At 43.0% G+C, this 18,682-nt stretch overlaps 1 protein-coding gene across 1 annotated transcript in view; it reads left to right on the top strand.

Moving 5' to 3' along the window:
* Myo1e (myosin IE) overlaps nt 1–18,682 on the top strand; it is a 202,002-nt gene that overhangs the window by 158,531 nt on the left and 24,789 nt on the right. The window contains exons 18-22 of the mRNA XM_028865833.2: nt 1,646–1,744; nt 4,486–4,630; nt 10,436–10,550; nt 11,467–11,636; nt 12,704–12,849. Of these exons, the coding sequence (XP_028721666.1) occupies nt 1,646–1,744; nt 4,486–4,630; nt 10,436–10,550; nt 11,467–11,636; nt 12,704–12,849 (675 nt within the window). The remainder of the gene's footprint in view (nt 1–1,645; nt 1,745–4,485; nt 4,631–10,435; nt 10,551–11,466; nt 11,637–12,703; nt 12,850–18,682) is intronic.

Raw genomic sequence — 18,682 nt, 5'->3', positions numbered from 1 at the left:
GGAGAGACTAGCCATGTCTACAAGCTGGGTTTAAGTATGCGACCCCGCCTCACTGAGTAAGGTAGAAGAAAGAGAATGATGTCCGACATCAACCTTGAGCAGCCACACACACATGCATCTGTGTGCACATGTGTCCATGCACATATACAAATGGAAACTAGAAGCCGAGCAGTGGTGGTGCACGCCATTAATCCCAGCACTCGGGAGGCAGAGGCAGGCGGATCTCTGTGAGTTCGAGACCAGTCTGGTCTACAGAGCGAGTTCCAGGACAACCAAGGCTACACAGAGAAACCCTGTCTCGAAGAAAAAAAAAAGAAAAAAGGAGGAGTCAACTCTTGGGGCTGAGAGGAAAGAACTCTATGCTGCAGGCCAAGTTTCACAGAAGACCTGTGAGAGTCCAGCTTGGAAAAACACGGCTAGAAATGAATCCTAACAACTGATGGGGAAGCTTGTGTGATCATCCCCTCTGTAGAGACGGGCTGGGCCTGTGCTGCAAGTGGGCTGGCTAGAAACACGCTGGAATTTCACTCAAACAAACCAGTAGCACAAAGAGACAGTCAGGTGGGGCTGTATGAGTTCAAGGCCAGCCACAGCTACACAGAAAGACATGGAATTGAGATAGATTTTAGATCATTCTTAACTTGATCATTTGAAAAATTCTACAAGTATAGTCTCATTGAGTCTAGAATTGATATTAAAGGGATTTGGGTTTTTTGCTTGTTTGTTTGTTTTTTTGTCTTTTTTTGGGGGGGGGGTTGGTGTATTTTTTTTTGTTTTTCGAGACAAGGTTTCTCTGTGTAGTTTTGGTGCCTGTCCTGGATCTCTCTCTGTAGACCAGGCTGGCCTCGAACTCACAGAGATCTGTCTAGCTCTGCCTCTCAAGTGCTGGATTAAAGATGTGCGCCACCACCTCCTGGCTCGATATTAAAGTTTAATGATAAAGAAAACTCCAACAACACTTAACTCAACAAGTTCTTTATTTTATTGGGGAAAAAAAGAATAATTTTGTTAGTAATCCAAATGTCAAGTGTCAGGGGCTTTATTTTTATTTTTGTCAATTATTTTTAGTGTTTCCATTTATTTGTTTCTTTGAAGGGGGTCCACATGAGTGCCAGGGCACATGGATAGAGGGTGAAAGACAACTTGTGGGTCTTTTTTTCTCTATCACATGGGGTCTGGAGCTCAAACTCAGTCTACCAGGCTTGGTGGCAAATGCCTTTACCTGCGGAGCTGTCCTACCAGTCCCACTGCTTCTTTCGAGACGGGATCTCACTATAATATTCAGGATGGCCTTGAACTTCTGGGCTCAGTGGATTGGATCCTCCTGTCTCAGCCTCTCAAGTAGCTAAGATGATGGGCACACAGCTTCCTGCCTGACTTGGGGTTTTTATTTTACTGTAGTTCTGTAAAATAGATGTATAGTGTCTTCTTGTATGATTGCAGTAGTTCATAATATTTTTATGTTAATATCATGCCATTCAAGAGTTCAGCTTGGACACTATGATTACAGTCTTGTAAATATGTTCCCTGAGGCTTGGCAGTAGCAGGTGTGTGTATAAGGGAGTGTAGGGTAGTTAAGAAAGTTGGTGAGGTAGTAGGGTGACAGAGTTTTCTAATAGCCTCCATGTTCCATCTTCTTTTTTAGGGTAAAGCATCAAGTAGAATACCTGGGTCTCAAAGAAAACATCCGAGTAAGAAGAGCTGGTTATGCTTACCGGCGTGTTTTCCAGAAGTTTCTGCAGAGGTATAGAACCAGTTACCCCTGGACTATGAAACGTTTTGGCCCAAATAAGCTTATTTATCCATTTAAAGCACATGTCAAACAAATTTTAATATAACCACGGAGTCAGGCATCCCTCACCACAACTAATTTTGGAATATTTTATTGTCCTGCTTTCCATGGTCATCATCTGTCCTCTATCCCCCGTGCGAGGCGGTCACCTCACCCATCTACTTTCTGTCACTGTCAAGTTGCCTGAGTCACATATGTCCTCTGTGACTGGCTGCTTTTACATCATGGCGTTTTCAAGAGCCATCAATGTACGTCTAGTATGTCTACATCTTAATCTTACTCATTGGTGAATAATATTCTATTGTATGGATATACCACACTTTACCTATCCATGCATCAGTTGGTAACTATCCGTCGCTTCCATTTGGGGGCCGATGGGAATGACGCTGCTGTGACAGTTCTTGTCTAAGCCTTGGAGAGGACGTGTGTTCCAGTTCTCTGGGCTGTAGAACTGAAGTGGGATTGCTGAGTCATATGGTCATTCTGTGTTTAACTCTCGGAGTCACCACCAGGCTCTTTTCCCAAGTGGATGCACTGTGTTGCAGCTGCACCCACAGTATTTGAGGGTTCCGTTTTACCCCAGTCTGTGCCAGCATATGCTAATATCTGACTAACCTTGCCAGTGGGTGAGAAATGGTATCTCACTGTGGTTTTGATTTGCATTTCCCAGATGGCAAACTATATTCAAAACTCTTTTTTTGTTCAAAACTCTGTTTGTTGGCCATTTATATTTCCTCTTTAGGGAAATGTCTGTTCTGGTTCTTTGCCTCTCTTTTTGTTTTTTGGGTTTTTTTGTTTGTTTGTTTGGTTGGTTGGTTGGTTTTGTTTTTTGCTTTTGTGGGGAGTGCTTTTATCTTTTTATGAAAGACGTAATATAGAATATGCCACAGGGTTAGTAAACCTTCTGTGGACTGAACCACCAAGTACATGAGTTTATGATAATTGTGTCATAGGAGGGGTAAGGCTGGACCTGACTGGATGGATTAATAGTAAGAATTACTCTTCCAGAGGACCTGGGTTCAATTCCCAGCACCCACATGGCAGCTCACAACTGTCTGTAACGCCAATTCCAGGGAATCTGGTGACCTCACACAGACATACATGCAGGCAAAACACTTTATGCACATAAAATACTATTAAATAAATCTTTAAAAAAATATTTAGCCTAAACAATTTCAAGAAAATCTTTAGCCTACCTAAGAAATAAACTAAGACATTTGATTTCAAACACTGTGTAGAATCCATCTTTAAAGTCTCTCCATGTAACCCTGGCTATCCTGGAGCTTGCTATGTAGACCAGGCTGGCCTTGAACTCACAGAGATCCTCCTGCCTCTGACTCCTAAGTGCTGGGCTTAAAGGTATGGGCTGCTATGCCTAACTCATGTTTAAATTCAAACTAATTTTTATATTCCCCTGAAAGTTTGTTTGACAGGACCATGTATAAGTGGTCTCACTCTGTGTTACATATTTCAAAAAAGATAAATTTAGTGTTCTTAAAATATGAAGTCATTCTAACTTCCCTGATCCTTCTGATGAATTGTTCTGTTTATTTAATTTTCTTTAAGAAATAAGGTAATCAGAGCCAGATGGTGGTGGCGCACGCCTTTAATCCAAACACTTGGGAGGTAGAGGCAGGTGGATCTCTGTGAGTTTGAAGCCAGCCTGGTCTACAGAGTGAATTCCAGGACAGCCAGAGCTACACAGAGAAACTCTGTCTCAGGGAAGAAAGAAAAAAAGAGTAGTGGGAGCATTAGGAACCGCTCAGTTGGTAGAGTGTTGGCCTAGCATGTAGGAAGCCCTGGGTTCAATCTCTAGCATAGTGCAAAACCAGGCTTAGTGATGGCTGGAGAGATGATTCAACAGTTAAGTTGCGGAGGACCCAAGTTCAGTTCCCAGCACACATGGTGGCATCTCATAGTTGACTGTAACTCCTGTTCTAGGGGATCCAGTGCCCTTTTCTGGCCTCCTAGGATACCAGGTCACACAAGTAATACACATACATGTGTTCAAGAAAATTACTTGTGCATATTTTTAAAATCTGTAAAACAATAATAAAAATAAATCCACAAAAAAAGAAAAAGAAAGAAAAGCAAAAGCAAGACTGAGACTGTATCTCAGCAGTAGAGCTCTTGACTGCCTTGTACAAAGTCCTGGTTTCAGTCCCCAGCACCACAAAAAATTAAAATGAAATTAAAATCTTTTATTGTAAAGTCTGGGGCTGCAGAAACAGTTCAGAGGTTAAAAGCACCCATTGTTCTACCAGAGGACCAGAGTTTGGATACCAGATACCAGAATCCAGGTGTTTTCCACTAGGGGTGTGAACACAGAAACAACAGGATAGGCCGGGCATTGGTGGCACGCGCCTTTAATCCCAGCACTCGGGAGGCAGAAGCAGGTGGATCTTTGTGAGTTCCGGCCAGAGTGAATTCCAAGGCCGCCAAGGCTACACAGAGCAACCCTGTCTTGAAAAACCAAAAGAGAACCATGTTAGGGAGGGAGGGTCAGAAGTACTGTAACAGTTAAACCAGATGTGTAAGACTTTTCTAGTTCATTGAGACCATGACCTGTCATTGAGTGTAGCTGAGGGACCCCAGCTGCACAATGACAGCATTGGCCCTCAAGGCCCCTCTTGCCCCACCAAGAGCCCACGATCCACCCTAAGCATGGCCCCTCTTCCCTCTCCCCGTCATAGGTACGCCATTCTGACCAAAGCTACTTGGCCTGTGTGGAGAGGAGAGGAGAAACAGGGTGTACTCCATCTGCTACAGTCTGTCAACATGGACAGCGACCAGTTCCAGCTGGGGCGGAGTAAAGTGTTCATCAAAGCCCCGGAGTCTGTAAGTACCACTGACAGCCCCGTGCCTTTCCTCCCAGCTTGCCTCTGCCAGCTGCCCCTCCACACAGCTGGATGCTTGTGCCCCCACACACAGCTGGATGCTGGTGCCCCTCTGCCTCGCGCCTTTCAGAGCCTTTTCTCAAAGAAACCTGTCCCCTCCACTTCTCCACTCCTCTACCAATCAGCCTCACTTGTTACGCTGCACTCAGTTATTTAATAAAATACCACCCAGGACAATGGCTTCCTTTCCTCTTTACTTCTTTCCCCCTCTACAAGGTCAAGGTCACCTCCAAGGGCAAGGGCTCTGACCAGTAAGGTTGCTTTTATGTACCAAAAGACTAACAGAAACTGCCCAAAGTTACTGTGTTAGTTACGTGTCTCATTGCTACAACAAAATACCTGATGAAAGCCCCTAAAAAAAGGAAAGGGTTAGTGTGGCTCATGGTTCCAGGGGCTAGGGTCCACTGTGGAAGAGACGGCATGGAGGCAGGAGCATGAGGCAGCTAGTCACGCTGTGTCCACAGCCAAAAGGCAGGGCGGTGAATGTTGGTGCTTAGCTTCCTTCTTCCTTTTATGTCATCTGAGAACTGAGCCCATGAAATGATGTCACTCACATTTAGGGTGGGTCCTCCCTTCTCTATTAACCTACTCTAGGTGATTCCACTCCAACATGCCCAGAGATTTTTTTTCCCCGTGGTTGCCGTAAATCCCATCATCGAGTCAATAAGGTTAATAATCATCTCAGTTATGAATACCGTGAGCTCCACGGATAGGGTTTGTGCTATAAGGGAAGTTTGGGCGAATGTGTCCTCCTCTGAGTTACCAAACAGGCCAGTTACACATGGGCTCGGGATGGAGCTGAGCCCAGGGTGGGAATTCCAGGAGAGAGGCTGGGAGGACCTGGGGGACAATTCTGCGGGGACAAGACAAGAGAATGTGGGGCCCGGACACCCCTGAGACAGCTGTGCACGCACACTTAGACTTCACGAACTTACGAGAATTCTACAGGTAGATCATGGCGATTTTTAATCTGTCCTGATGAGACGTGGGCTCTGGAGTCCTAGGGAATGTCTTCATGTGTGGGGGAGCCCAACAAAGCCCTGAGTGTTTCTGCCCACTTAGCTCTGTGGCTGTAGATAAGGACACTGCTTTTAGGAATGGCAGGAAGATCGGAACTTCAAGGTCACCCTCAGCTATATAGTGAGTTTGAGGCCAGCTTGGGCTACAGGAGACCGTGTTTTTAAAAATGCAAAAAGAATCGATGACAAAGTTGGCAAATTTACAGTGGAGAAATTGTTGGAACTGAAGTTCGACCCCTTAGTTTTCTTTCCTGTTGCTGTGATAAAACACCCTGTGTAGTGGGTAGCCATTCCAGCTTGGTTCTGGAAGTTCCAACCCCCATTGAGACTCTGGCAACTGTCACGCCTACGAGGCGGGGCGAGGGGAGGCGCCTGGGGACCTGAGAGCTGGATGGGCCAGCGCTCGCGCTGGGTGCTCTCTCGGTGCCGGAATGCTGACCGGTGCAGATTGACTGTGCAGAGCTCCGGAGAACACCGCTGGACTGCATTACACCTTCCCCAGACCCTGCGACCTACCCATTACTTAATTTGTGAGTTACGCCATTAAATAAATATCCTTTTAACTACGTGGAGTGGCCAAAATAATTTCTCCAATATCTGGCGCTCACGTGGGGCAAACTCCAAAGGCCTGGGCGGCTCTCGCCGTCTCCTCCCTAGCTGGCGGGTACCTAAACCCGCCTGCAAAGTTCCATATAACCAGGGAACACCTACACGGTTCCATTCCCGAAAAAGGGAGCAGCTAGTCCGATCTCAATTCCCTAGCTTAGCCCCAGACCAGCGAAAGAGCCAGGAGAGTGCTAGCTCTGATTTCCGCCATCTCCGCCATTTCTGCCATCTCCCTCAGCCTTCCACTTCCCAGAATTCTCCTCTCTCCTTGTCCCACCTACTTCCTGCCTGGCCACCTACTTCCTGCCTGGTCACTGGCCATCAGTGTTTTATTTATTGACCAATCAGAGCAATTTGACATATAGACCGTCCCACAGCAACCCTGAAAAAAAGCAACTTGAGGAAGAAGGGGTTCATTGAGCTCACGGTCCATCATTGCTAGGAAATGGAGGCAGCAGGAACTTCAGTTAGTCACAGTACATCCACGGTCCACGGCAGAGGGCAATGAAAGAATGTACCCACCTTACTGATTCATATACAATCCAGGATCTCCTGCCCAGGGAATGGTAACACCTATAGTGGGCAGATCTTCCCACTTCCATTAGCATAACCAATATACTCCTGCCTCAGATACACCCATGAGACAACCTGACCTAGACACTCCAATGTTAAGACCCCCTTCCCAAGTGATTTTAGAGTGTGTCCTGCTGACCGTTAAAACTAACCCTCATAGGCATCATTATTTCTTGAGGTTCCTGTAAGCATCACAAAACTCCATCTCAAGAATTAGTGGGGGGGGGGGATGTGGCTCAGTTGGTAAAGTACTGGCTCAGCCTGCACAAGCCCTGAGTTTCGTCCCCTGCACCACATAAAATGAGCGTGGTGGCACAAGCCTGTAATCCTAATAATTGAGTAGGAGAGGCAGGAGGATCAGAACTTCAAGGTCAGCCTCAGCTGAGTTTGAGGCCAGCTTGGGCTACACAAGACCATGGTGGGGTTGTTTTTTTTTTTTTTTTTTTTTTTTTTTTTTTTTTTTTTTAAGAATAGATAGATGGAGAAGTTGGCAGATACACTCATCAACCCAAGAGGAACTAGCATGGGCCGGAAGAGTGTTGCAAGAAATAGGCAAATTCTAGTCTCACAGCAGTCTCCCCATCCTGACTCCTGTCCTGTGTGGCATGAGCCCGAGACTCAAAAGTGATGGAGGCTGTGGCTGAATGGCTTGGCAAGCCATGGAAGTCATTAAGGAAGTAAGTGGCACCCACCAGTAGACCCCGTCTATAAAGTTGTGGTAGCTCTTCTTCACTCCGAGCTATTTGGAGCCTCGCGGCAATTTCATTTCCAAATATAAAATGAAAATGTTGTGTCATATGCCATTAGGCAACCCACAGCACAGCTCCTGTTCTACTAAAATGGGCTGGAGTGATTAGTCAGTACAGCACAGCTTCGCCGGCTCGTAAGGCTCACTTTCCGACTTAGAAAATCTTCATGTATAATTAAAACGGCCTGATTTTTTATTTTCTCCTGATTTTTTATTCTGATTTAATTGAGCTTTGGAATTTATATCTGGAACCCGTGTTTATTCTGGCCTTCCTTTAGCTTGCCTTCCTCGCAGCAGATGTTAGCCATCTCTTGATTCTCCTTTCTCTGTCTCTGAACTTGAGCACACACAGCCCCTTCCTCTCCCCTCCCCCTTCCTCTTCTGGCCACATCTAGCCCCAAAGCTGAGTTTTTAAAACCCGCCTTAGGGAGCTGCTCAGTGGTTATGAGTGCTTCTTGTTCTTCCAGGGGACCCAAGTTCAGTTCCCAGCACCCACATCAGGAACTCACAACTGCCTATAACTCCAAGGCCAGAGGATCTAGTGTCCTCTTTTGTCCTCTGCGATACCCACATTGACATGCACACACAAATAAAAATAAATCTTCAAAACAACAAAGCCACCTTATGGTTTTTTTTTTTTCTTTTTTCTTTTGCCCTACCCCTTCCAGTGTTTGCTGAATACACACCAAATAACTTCTGGTCTTTAAAAACTGGTCTAAGACATTGGATACCAAAGAGTTTGTGTTTTGTTTTATGCATCTGTCTGTTTGGTTTTTCTCTTTATTCTCAAACCTCCCTGATGTCTAACCCCTGGGCTTTTGAGGGGGAAAAATACCCCCCCCAAAAAAAAAAAAAAAAAAAAAAAAAAAAAAAAAAAACACCTAAAACCCAGCTAATCTTGGAAATAATCTCTTGGATGTTGGGAGCTGTTGATATCGCCTCCTTTCTGGTCACAGGTGTATAAAGTATGTCCTGCCAGATTAGTCAAAAATGGAAAAAGCCAAGAGGAGAAATATCAACGAATGTTCTTCTGTTCTTCCAGGCGATCGTGGAGCTGAGATTTTAGGCTTCTGTCCAGTTGCTAAGTTGTGAGCCTCGTTTTAGGTCTAGAAATAGGTTGCTTCATCCGGCTGCGTCTGCACTGAAGGCTGTAGGGCTGTGTCCCTCCCCTTTGGCATTCGCTGTTCTGGATGTTTCTAGGCAGCCAGGGCTGTGAATGAGAAACACTGGGTGGCAAGAAAGTGGCCCCTCTGTGTGTATATGCTCAGAGAAACACAGGCAACATTCTCAGCTTCCTTCAGACCAAATTCCCTTGTTCTGGAATTTACGTGTGTTTGCATGCCTGTGTGGATGTAAGTGCACCTGGGGGCAGGTGCCTCCAGAATCCAGAAGAGGGTGTCAAAAGTCCCTGGAGCTAGAGGCAATTGAGAGCTTCCGGACGTGGGTGCTGGGAACCGAAGTCAGGTCTCTGCAAGAGCAATAAGCACTCTTAACTGCTGCGCCTTCTCTCCAGCCCCTTTCTGGAACATTTTTCAGTGACCATACATCATCTTTACTCTGAGTTTATATTGGTCTGTTTCATTTTTTCCCCCTCATTGGCTATCTAAACCACTACATGGAGGTGGATGATGCATTCTTCCACAGTTTTACAAGCTGATGGATGCAGATCTAGAGGAAGCTTTGTGTTTTCTGATGAAGAGGAGCCTGCGATGTCTAGAAAACTTAGGTTCTCTTTTAAAAAAGAAAGAAAGAAAGAAAGAAAGAAAGAAAGAAAGAAAGAAAGAAAGAAAGAAAGAAAGAAAGAAAACTCAGGTTCTCTGGCTCAGCCATAGCCAATCTAGGTTCAATGTTCTCACTGTGAAATGGGCTGTTATGTGTTGGGGAGTTGAGGACAGTCCGGAAAGATTCCTGACACAGTGGACACTCAGCACACTGTAGCTCCTTGTTATTCTTCACAATTCCAAAGCCCAGCTGTATGTGAACTGATCGGCATGAGCTGTCCACCTGGCCCCGCTCTCCAGAGTCAGATTTGGGCCATTTGCTGAGCCAGCTCTCCAGAGAGTCCAGACTAATGCTCCAGCCTGGCTGCAGCCACTGTGGTTTCTTCCCTGTGCCCTAGACACTCCTTGGAGATTGCATGAGGCAGGAAGTCTAGACTTCCGTGGAACCAAAAGTAGGGCACCCTCTTCCCACAGCAGCACAAACTCAGTTCTGGCAGAAACCGGAAGGTTCTATTCTGAGGCTGTTTGCAGCAGGCTGCATCTGCTCATTAGATCTGGCTACCTGTTTCCTCCTTGGACCAAGGAAGGAGAACAAGTCACAGGGACTGTGAGCACGGGAAGGCAGAGGCCATTCAGGCACACTCAGACTCAGCCATTTTCCGTTTCCTTTCTGTTAAGGGAAGAAATGTAAATAAAAGGTAGGTAGTGCTCACAAACAAGATCCTGTAGTGATCATTTCATTATTTGTCCATAATAGGAACTCTGCTTCTTATGTATGTCTTCAGTACACTGAACCTCCTTGGAAGAACAAAATTTGATGTTGGTGGGGTGGTGTCTCAGCAGTTAAGAGCACTGCTGAGGACCTGGGTTCCTCCAGGGTGGCTCACAACAGTCCTTTAACTCTTCTTTTGAAGGACCCAGTGCCCTCTTCTGGCCTCCAAGGGCATTGCATGCACATGGTACACAGACATACACACAGACAAAAAACAATCATATAAAACAAGTACCTTTTTTAATTAATGTAAAATTTTGTTCATAGCTTGTGGATTGACTCATATGTGTCTTCTCTGCTGTTCTAGCTATTTCTTCTAGAAGAGATGAGAGAGAGAAAGTATGATGGGTATGCCCGAGTGATACAGAAAACGTGGAGAAAGTTCGTGGCCCGGAAGAAATATGTCCAAATGAGAGAAGAAGGTATTTTCATAATTTTGTTTATTTGTTTAGCAGTTTTCATTTTTCATCATACTGTCGGTCTGTCTGTGTATGTGCGTGCGTGCGTGTGTGTGCGCGCGTGCGTGCATGTGTGTGTGTGTGTGTGTGTGTGTGTGTATACATGCCACAGTTCATATGTAGAAGTCAGAGGACAACTTGAAGAGTCAGATCTTTCATTCCAACCCGTGGGTCATCAAGCGTGGTGGCAAACATCTTTATCTTGCAAGCACATTCACCTGGAGAGCCTTCTCCCTAGCTCCCATTTAACAAAGCTTAAGAATAAATGTGAGAACCAGGAGTGTTGGCATATATCTTAATCCCTGCACTCAGGAAGCAGAGGCAGATAGATCTCTGTGAGTTTGAAGCCAGACTGGTCAACATAGTGAGACCCTCTAAAAAATACAATAGTTTGAGCTTAAGAAAAATTGCAAAATCTTTCTTTCTTTCTTTTTTCTTTTTCCTTTTTTTTCTTTCTTTCTTTCTTTCTTTCTTTCTTTCTTTCTTTCTTGATTTCTTTCTTTTTTGATTTCTTCCTTTCTTTCTTGGTTTCTTTCTTTCTCTTCTTTCCCTCCTTCCTTCCTTCCTTCCTTCCTTCCTTCCTTCCTTCCTTCCTTCCTTCCTTCCTTCCTTCCTTCCTTCCTCTGTGTAGCCCTGGCTGTCCTGGAACTTGCTCTGTAGACCAGGCTGGCTTCGAACTCAGATCAGCCAACCCCTACATCCCGAGTGCTGGGATTAAAGGCAAGCCCCACCACACCCAGCACAAAATGCTTCTTATTCAACATATGGCATGTGTTAAATACTCCTTCATCATTTAGAATCTTTGTGTATTTCGCTCTAAGTGTCTTCCTCCTCTTCCTGCCTGACTGATCCATCTTCCTTCTCTCCTGGGCATCCGCAGCCTCAGACCTGTTGTTGAACAAGAAGGAAAGAAGGAGAAACAGCATCAACCGGAACTTCATTGGGGACTACATTGGGATGGAGGAGCACCCAGAACTGCAGCAGTTCGTAGGCAAGAGGGAGAAGATTGACTTTGCTGACACTGTCACCAAGTACGACAGGAGGTTCAAGGTACTCACTGCAACCTGCCTCTTAAGAATCAAAACAGAGTTCTCATTTACAAGAATAATAGCTTGTGGTTTTGCGGACTGTATTCGTTGAAGAAACATTGTAAAGAGCCAGATAAGCTAAAAGAAAACTAGCAGCCAACGATAGGCAAGTACCGCTGTTAACATTTTCTGGGTGTCCTTTAGAGCCTTTTTATGCAGACATATTTGCATATGTAGTTTTGCAAAATAAGATGTGCGTTAAGTGTTCTCTTATGTCCTATTTATGCCAGGACGAACTTGACATACTTAATATAGTATTCTATTTAGTAAATGCTTTACATTTTGTTTTGTTTTTGACATAAAGTCTCATGTATTCTAGTGGCCTCAAATTCCATATGACCTTGAACTTCTGATCCTCTTGACTTTACTTCTAAGGTGCTGAGATCACAGGTGTACAGCTTCATGCATGCTAGGCAGGCACTCAGTCACCTGAGCCACATCCCCAGCTGACTTTTTAAAAAGCAACTTCTTATATTAGTCAGGGAAAAAAATGGAGTAAATAACACCACTAGCTTAATAAGAAAGACACTGTTTTACTAAAAGGAGGTCATTCCTTGCACCCTGAAAATGGACCAGCTGCCGTGGGGTGTGTTCTTGGGGGCTCCTGCACTGCTCTGTAACAAGGTGGCCAGCCATATATTCGAAAGCACATTATTTGTTTATTAATGGTTAACCTACACACACCAGTGGGAGGCCTGTTTGAAAATCACGCTATAACAATCCTTTGTAAGGTCACCCTGTTTGTGGGCTTACCCGAGACTCTCCCTTTTCACATGTCCTGATACCTTATTATAGAACTATACGCAGATGGCATTTTATAAGATGAAAAAGTCAGGTGTCACTATCGACATGTATACCAGACTCTGCTCTGTCCAGGGGCCCGAGTCCGTAGCCATACAGTAGCCATTCTGGTGAAATGGCGAACTGCCGAGGAGAGCCGCCCTCTGGCCCAGCTAGAATGGCGTTCTGTTGTCACGGTTGTCTGTCTGACCCTGTGAGGCTGCCTTCTGAAAGTCCCTCTCCTCACAGGGGGTCAAGCGAGACCTGCTGCTAACCCCGAAGTGCCTGTACTTAATCGGAAGAGAGAAGGTGAAGCAAGGCCCGGACAAAGGTCTTGTGAAGGAAGTCCTGAAGCGGAGAATCGAGATGGAGAGGATCCTGTCTGTGTCCCTCAGGTGAGTGGGAAGTGGCTGAGGTAGGGCTTCTTCCGTGGCTCTCCACACATCACCCATCGACTGCTGTTCCAAGAGACCACCAGGCCCATGATGAAGAGAACAGAATTTCCATTCTCCTCGAAGAAGACCTTGGGCTGGGAATGTAGCTCAGTTGGTAGAGCACTTGCCTAGAATTCATGAAGTCCTGAGTTCATTCCCAGCATCAAATAAAGCAGGCATGGTGGCACACGTGCAATCACACTACTTAGGAAGTAAAGGCAGAAGGATCATAAGTTCAAGGTCATCCTTGGCTACAAAGTCAGTTCTAGGCCAGCCTGTGCTATATGAGACCCTGTCTCAAAAAGAAATCTGTTTAATGGAGTCTGTTTAATGGTAAAGGAATTTATTAGGGGGAAAACTCACTGTACATAGCAGAATAGTCACGGGTTCCCAAACACTATTCCGGCCACCTGACTCAGTCCTGTCTCCAAAAACCATGAGCGAAAGAAGAGATACCTGTGTGCATCTTAGGTCTTAAGGGTCATCGAGAGGCCACACCCCAGGGGCATGGACTTCAAGGTCATAGGCAGGTGGAGCAGTTACCTGCTGCATCTCTAGGGGCAGTGCTTCAAGGTCATAGACAGAACAGCTACCCACTACATCTCCCCCATTTTGTCCAAATAAAAAAGTTCTAATCTAATATAAAACTATATACAATAGGAATGATTATCAAATATTGTCCAGGAGAGGGGAAAGGTAATAACCTAAACAAAAATAGAAATATAACCAGAAAAAAAAATCAAACGAGACACATACCAAAGTCCAGAACATAGGTAAACGGCAGGTTACAGAGATTACTCCAATAGCTGTCCTATCCTGAAGAATCTGAATCTCATACTTAATATGTTCTAGCTAAGATCCAAGAAGGTTATAACTGTAACTATCTAGTCTTCAATTCCATCAAAGACCTGAGAAGGAACATAATACCTGAGAAAATGGAAAATGCAAGCAAGAAATTTCCAAAATTTTTTCAAGAATAGACAGAGACAGCTGGCAGCCTGGACAGTCACCTAAAGTTTCTCAGCATAGTTGGGGCATCCAATTTGGCTATAGGCCTAGAATATCTGACAGACCATTTTCAGAAGCAGGAATTTTGAAAGACCATCTTACCCTGTCTTGGCAAGGTTCAGTAGTTGCTTTTCCTTGTGTCCTGCTCATGTGGAAAGGACAGCATTCATACTGTCAACAGTTGAGGCAAGGGCAGTTCTTTGCCCAGAAGGCCATTTTGTGCCAAGAAGAAGACAAACTTTCAAACAAAGTGTCTTAGAAGCCCAATGTTCACTCGAGATCAGATCGGTGCTGCCAGGAGCAATCGTGTCTCATGCCAACATTTGAATGCCATATTCTCTAGGTCTATGGAGTGTTCGAAGATTACCTATCCATCTAATCTATGTTTCTGTAAATCTGGAAAACCTAACTAATATAACTATAAACATGACAAGTATGGGTGACTATTAACCTGTAATTCTTATCACTCTAAATAACTTAAAGACTAAGGCTTCACATTATAGAAACAGTCTGTAAACAGGTGTACAGTAATGGGACAATAACCTTGAACTTGTGACAATATACAAAAATATCTTAGTCAGAGGTAGAAATGTATAGTGCAATATGCAATATGACAAGATGGAAAAGTCCTTTTTCAAACCTTTGCTATTTACATGGTGTTTCTCAGAAATTTCTGAGGCTTCTAGCATATTACCAATTAATAACTGATCAATCTCATCATTACCTTGTGCTAGAGGACCTGGCAGACATGTATGGGTTCTGATGTGTGTCATATATATATAATGTTCCCTATTTCTGATGATTTCCTGTAATTGTATAAATAATAAAGTTAATTCTGTATTATCAGGAATAAATTCAGCAGTTTCAATATGTAAAACAACTCTCTCTGCATATTGAGAGTCAGTAACTATATTGAGAGGTTCTGTTAAGTCCATTAGTACCATAAAAATGGAATACAGTTCTGCCTTTTGTACAGAGTTGTAGGGGTTCTGAACCACTTTATTTAAATCTCCTGATTTATATCCTGCCTCTCCTGATTTTCTGATTTCCTGATTGTTTGCATCAGTATAGAATGTGGGGACTCTAGAGATTGGTTTTTGCTGTACAATGTGAGGAAGGACCCATTTGATTCTTTTTATGAATTCTATTCTCTTGCTTTTATTAATATTAGCAATTGTTAATCTCTCCCAAAAAGTTACTGCAGTCTCTTTGCCAGTATTCATTATCTTTCCACAAAGAGGAACTTTCCTCATTAGTTAAAGGTACTACAATTTCTGCTAGGTCCATTCCTGTCAACTGACAAAGTCTTAATTTTCCTTTTAGAATCAAATCAGAGATCTTTTCTGAGGGGAATATGACCAGAATACAGTTAAGTTCTGGATTCACATGGTTCACAAGTGCCTCTTATATTTTCTTTTCTACTAGAGCCAATTCCTTCTTAGCTTCAGCTGATAATTCTCTTGGACTATTTAAGACCTTGTCCCTTTTAGAGTATTGGCCAAATTCACTAATCTATCTTTAGGTATTCCAATGATAGTCTGTAAGTTGGAGATGCTTCCTAACAATTTTTTGAAAATCACTGAGAGTTCATAGTCAGTCTCTCCTGAGTTGTACTTTTTGGGTTCTAATTTTTTGTAGATCTATCTTATATCCTAAGTAATTAATAGAATCTTCTCTTTGTATTTTTTGGGGAGCAATTTATAATCCCCAGTGAGGCAAAACTTTCTTTATTCCTTCAAACATGCTTTCTAAGGTACTTAACTTTGAGTCAGCTAATAAGATATCACTCATATAATGGTAAATTATAGACTGTGAAAATTTTGCATGAATTATTTCCAATGGTTTTTGCACAAAATATTGGCACAGGGTAGGGCAATTTAACATTCCCTGTGGGAGGACCTTCCATTGATATCTCTTGTCTGGCCAGGTATTATTATAAGTAGGTACTGTGAAGGCAGATTTTTCTCTATCCTTTTCTTGTAGTGGTATGGTGAAGAAACAGTCTTTTAAGTGAATAACTATAATAGGCCATTCTTTGGGTAACAGAGAGGGCAAGGGCATCCCATTCTGTAGGGAGCCCATAGGCTGAATTACTTTATTAATGACTCTCAGATCTGTTGGCCTTCTCTATTTACCAGATTTCTTTTTAATAACAAATACAGGAGAATTCCAAGAGCTGGTAGATTCTTCAATGTTGAGGATTTAACTGCTCCTGAGCCTGCTGTTCTAAAGCTTGTAGTTTCTCTTGTGTCATAGGCCATTGTCCAACCCAGACAGGTTTATCAGTTAGCCATTTTAAAGGTAGGGCCATTGGTACTTTGGAGAGTTCAATGGCAGTTGTGCTCTGTTTATGTACAGCCTGAATGGTTGGTGGCTGTTTTTTATAGTGTCTTATATTATTTCCAGAAACATGAATTAGTCTATATTCCATTTCTGAGATTGGAGGAATTTTAATCTGGGTATTCCATTGCTGTAACAGATCTCGGCCCCAAAGATTCACTGCTACATTTGCTACATGTGGCTTCAGCCTTCCTCTCTGTCCTCCTGGTCCTATCTATGCATTCAGCTCATCTCGAACTGTTTTATCTGAGATAGGGTTCCAATCTCTAGAAATTGGAACTCTACCTTTGAAGAAGCCAATTCAGATGCCATGATTTTGGTGCCATTATAGTCACATCCACACCTGTGTCCACTAGGCCTTCCAGAACAATATTATTAATTCGTACTCTAAGCTTTGGTCTTTGTTCATTTATGGAAGTCTGCCAAAATATTCGTTTTATGGTGTTTTGGGGATTTTTTGATTCATCTGTCAAAGCTGTTCTATTATCCAGTGCAGTACCATTCTTTACATTCTTTACTGAGTTATTTAATTGTCCTGGAGAGGAATTTCCTCCACAGTGACTGGAAATGTTTGGACAACATTTAATTAGGGGGCCTGCAAGAGGCCCCCTGAGGTGTTTCCCACTGGTACAGGGTCACCTCATATGTGTCTTGTTGATCTGCATTCATTGGTGTAATGTCTGCCTTTGCCACATCTTCTGCATAATCCAGAAGGTTGGGGTCTCCTGTTTGGGTTATCTCTAAAAGAAGTATTGCTTCTAGGAGTACCCTGTGTACAATTTCTTCTCATACGACCTTGTGTACCACAGTTAAAACATTTGGTACTTTGATGCCTTCTTCCACCTTTGGAAATCACCTCTCCTATCCAAGCCTCATTACCATAGTTAAGAGACTCAATACTGTTTGTATATTGAATCCATTCTTCTAAAGCTGCTAACTTGAGCTTTAAGGTATAAGTATCTTTTTGCATTCTATATTAGCATTATCAAAAGCCAAAGATTGAGTTAATACTTATCTTCATTCTTGGTCTGATATTGTCTTGTTTATAGCCTTGGTCAGTCAGTAAAAACTCAGTAAATGATTCTTTAGACCCACTGGAAGGCCTTTGTATATATCACAGTTGGTTTCCCTGGTTCTGGATTTTTTTTTCCCCAAGCATTTAAAGTTGCTGTATGACATAGGGATAATGTATGCTCATCAAAGGTAGATTGTACATTTATATCAGCAAAACAGCCCTCACCAAGAATTTGATCTTGGGAGATCTCAAAAGCTCTAATCTTACCTTGCTGTTCAGGGGCTTTAGTCTCTTCTCTCAACCCGCTTTTGCATTGTAACTGTTGGCTTTATTCTAATACAGCTGAGACTAACTGATTCCAATCATCTGGCGCGATTCTATCTCTAGAAGACCACATTATTTAACATCTGTTTCACACATGTTGAATGTATACCATAGGCAACTACAGTTTCCTTAATTTTTAAATCTCTCAAATGAATAGGTTGCCAGATATATTCTACATACTCTTCGGGAAGTTTATCATCTGGTGGCTTTCCATGAACAGTGACAGGATAAGCCATTTTATAAGAGCCACCTGGCGATGTTATGACTTCTGTGGCTTTGACCTTCTGCTTATTAGTTTCCTTATCCTTTCTGCCAGACTCCTCCAAAGCTTGAAATTGATTAACTACCACACTTTGCAGTGTTTGAACCTCCTCTGTTGTAAAGGATGCTAGAGATTTCATGGAATCATGCAATTTTTTATGTTCATCAGAAACATATGATTCCAAAGACTTTATTCTATCAATTAGCAATGCTATTTTCTCCTTAGAATGTCATTAAGGTTGCTCTGAAGATTTATTGTTTTATCCATTAAGTATTCATATTTGTTGTCAATAGAATTAAATCTGGTTGTCTAGTTATTAGTGGACTGAAGTTCTTGTGGTAAATTAGCAGATGCCAAAGAAAGAATCCTTTTAAGTCTGCATTACTTTGCAAAATCTGCATTAGTCCCATTAGTACCTCATTTTTGGTGTTGTTATTAAGCTGATTTTCAATACTATGATATGAATCACTATGCTAATTGCAATTATGATGAACATTCTGTACATCCCAGGAAGGTCATATATGTCTTGTAAAATTTCATTTGTAGTACAGACAAAGAAGTTTTTAAATTCCTCAGTGGTAATATTATCCACCATGTTGTGAGAAATATTCAAAATTTGTAAAGAAAAAAATTTAATTTGTTTATCTACTAACCAGTTTAAGGTGTAAAATCATCGAGTTATTTCTACCTCAGATGAAATCCTTGAGAGATGGTCCTAGATTGTCCAGATGACCCCGTTCTTGCAATGGTTTAGGGGGTGTAGTAATGACTTTCAGCCAGCAGGTGTCACAGGTGTAGCATTAAAGCAGATCCTGAAGTGTGTTCCAAAGATATTGACCTGTATG

The sequence above is a fragment of the Peromyscus leucopus genome, chromosome 7, assembly GCF_004664715.2.
Source record: "Peromyscus leucopus breed LL Stock chromosome 7, UCI_PerLeu_2.1, whole genome shotgun sequence".
NCBI classification, from domain to species: domain Eukaryota; kingdom Metazoa; phylum Chordata; class Mammalia; order Rodentia; family Cricetidae; genus Peromyscus; species Peromyscus leucopus.
This window is presented reverse-complemented; position numbering and strand designations above follow the sequence as displayed.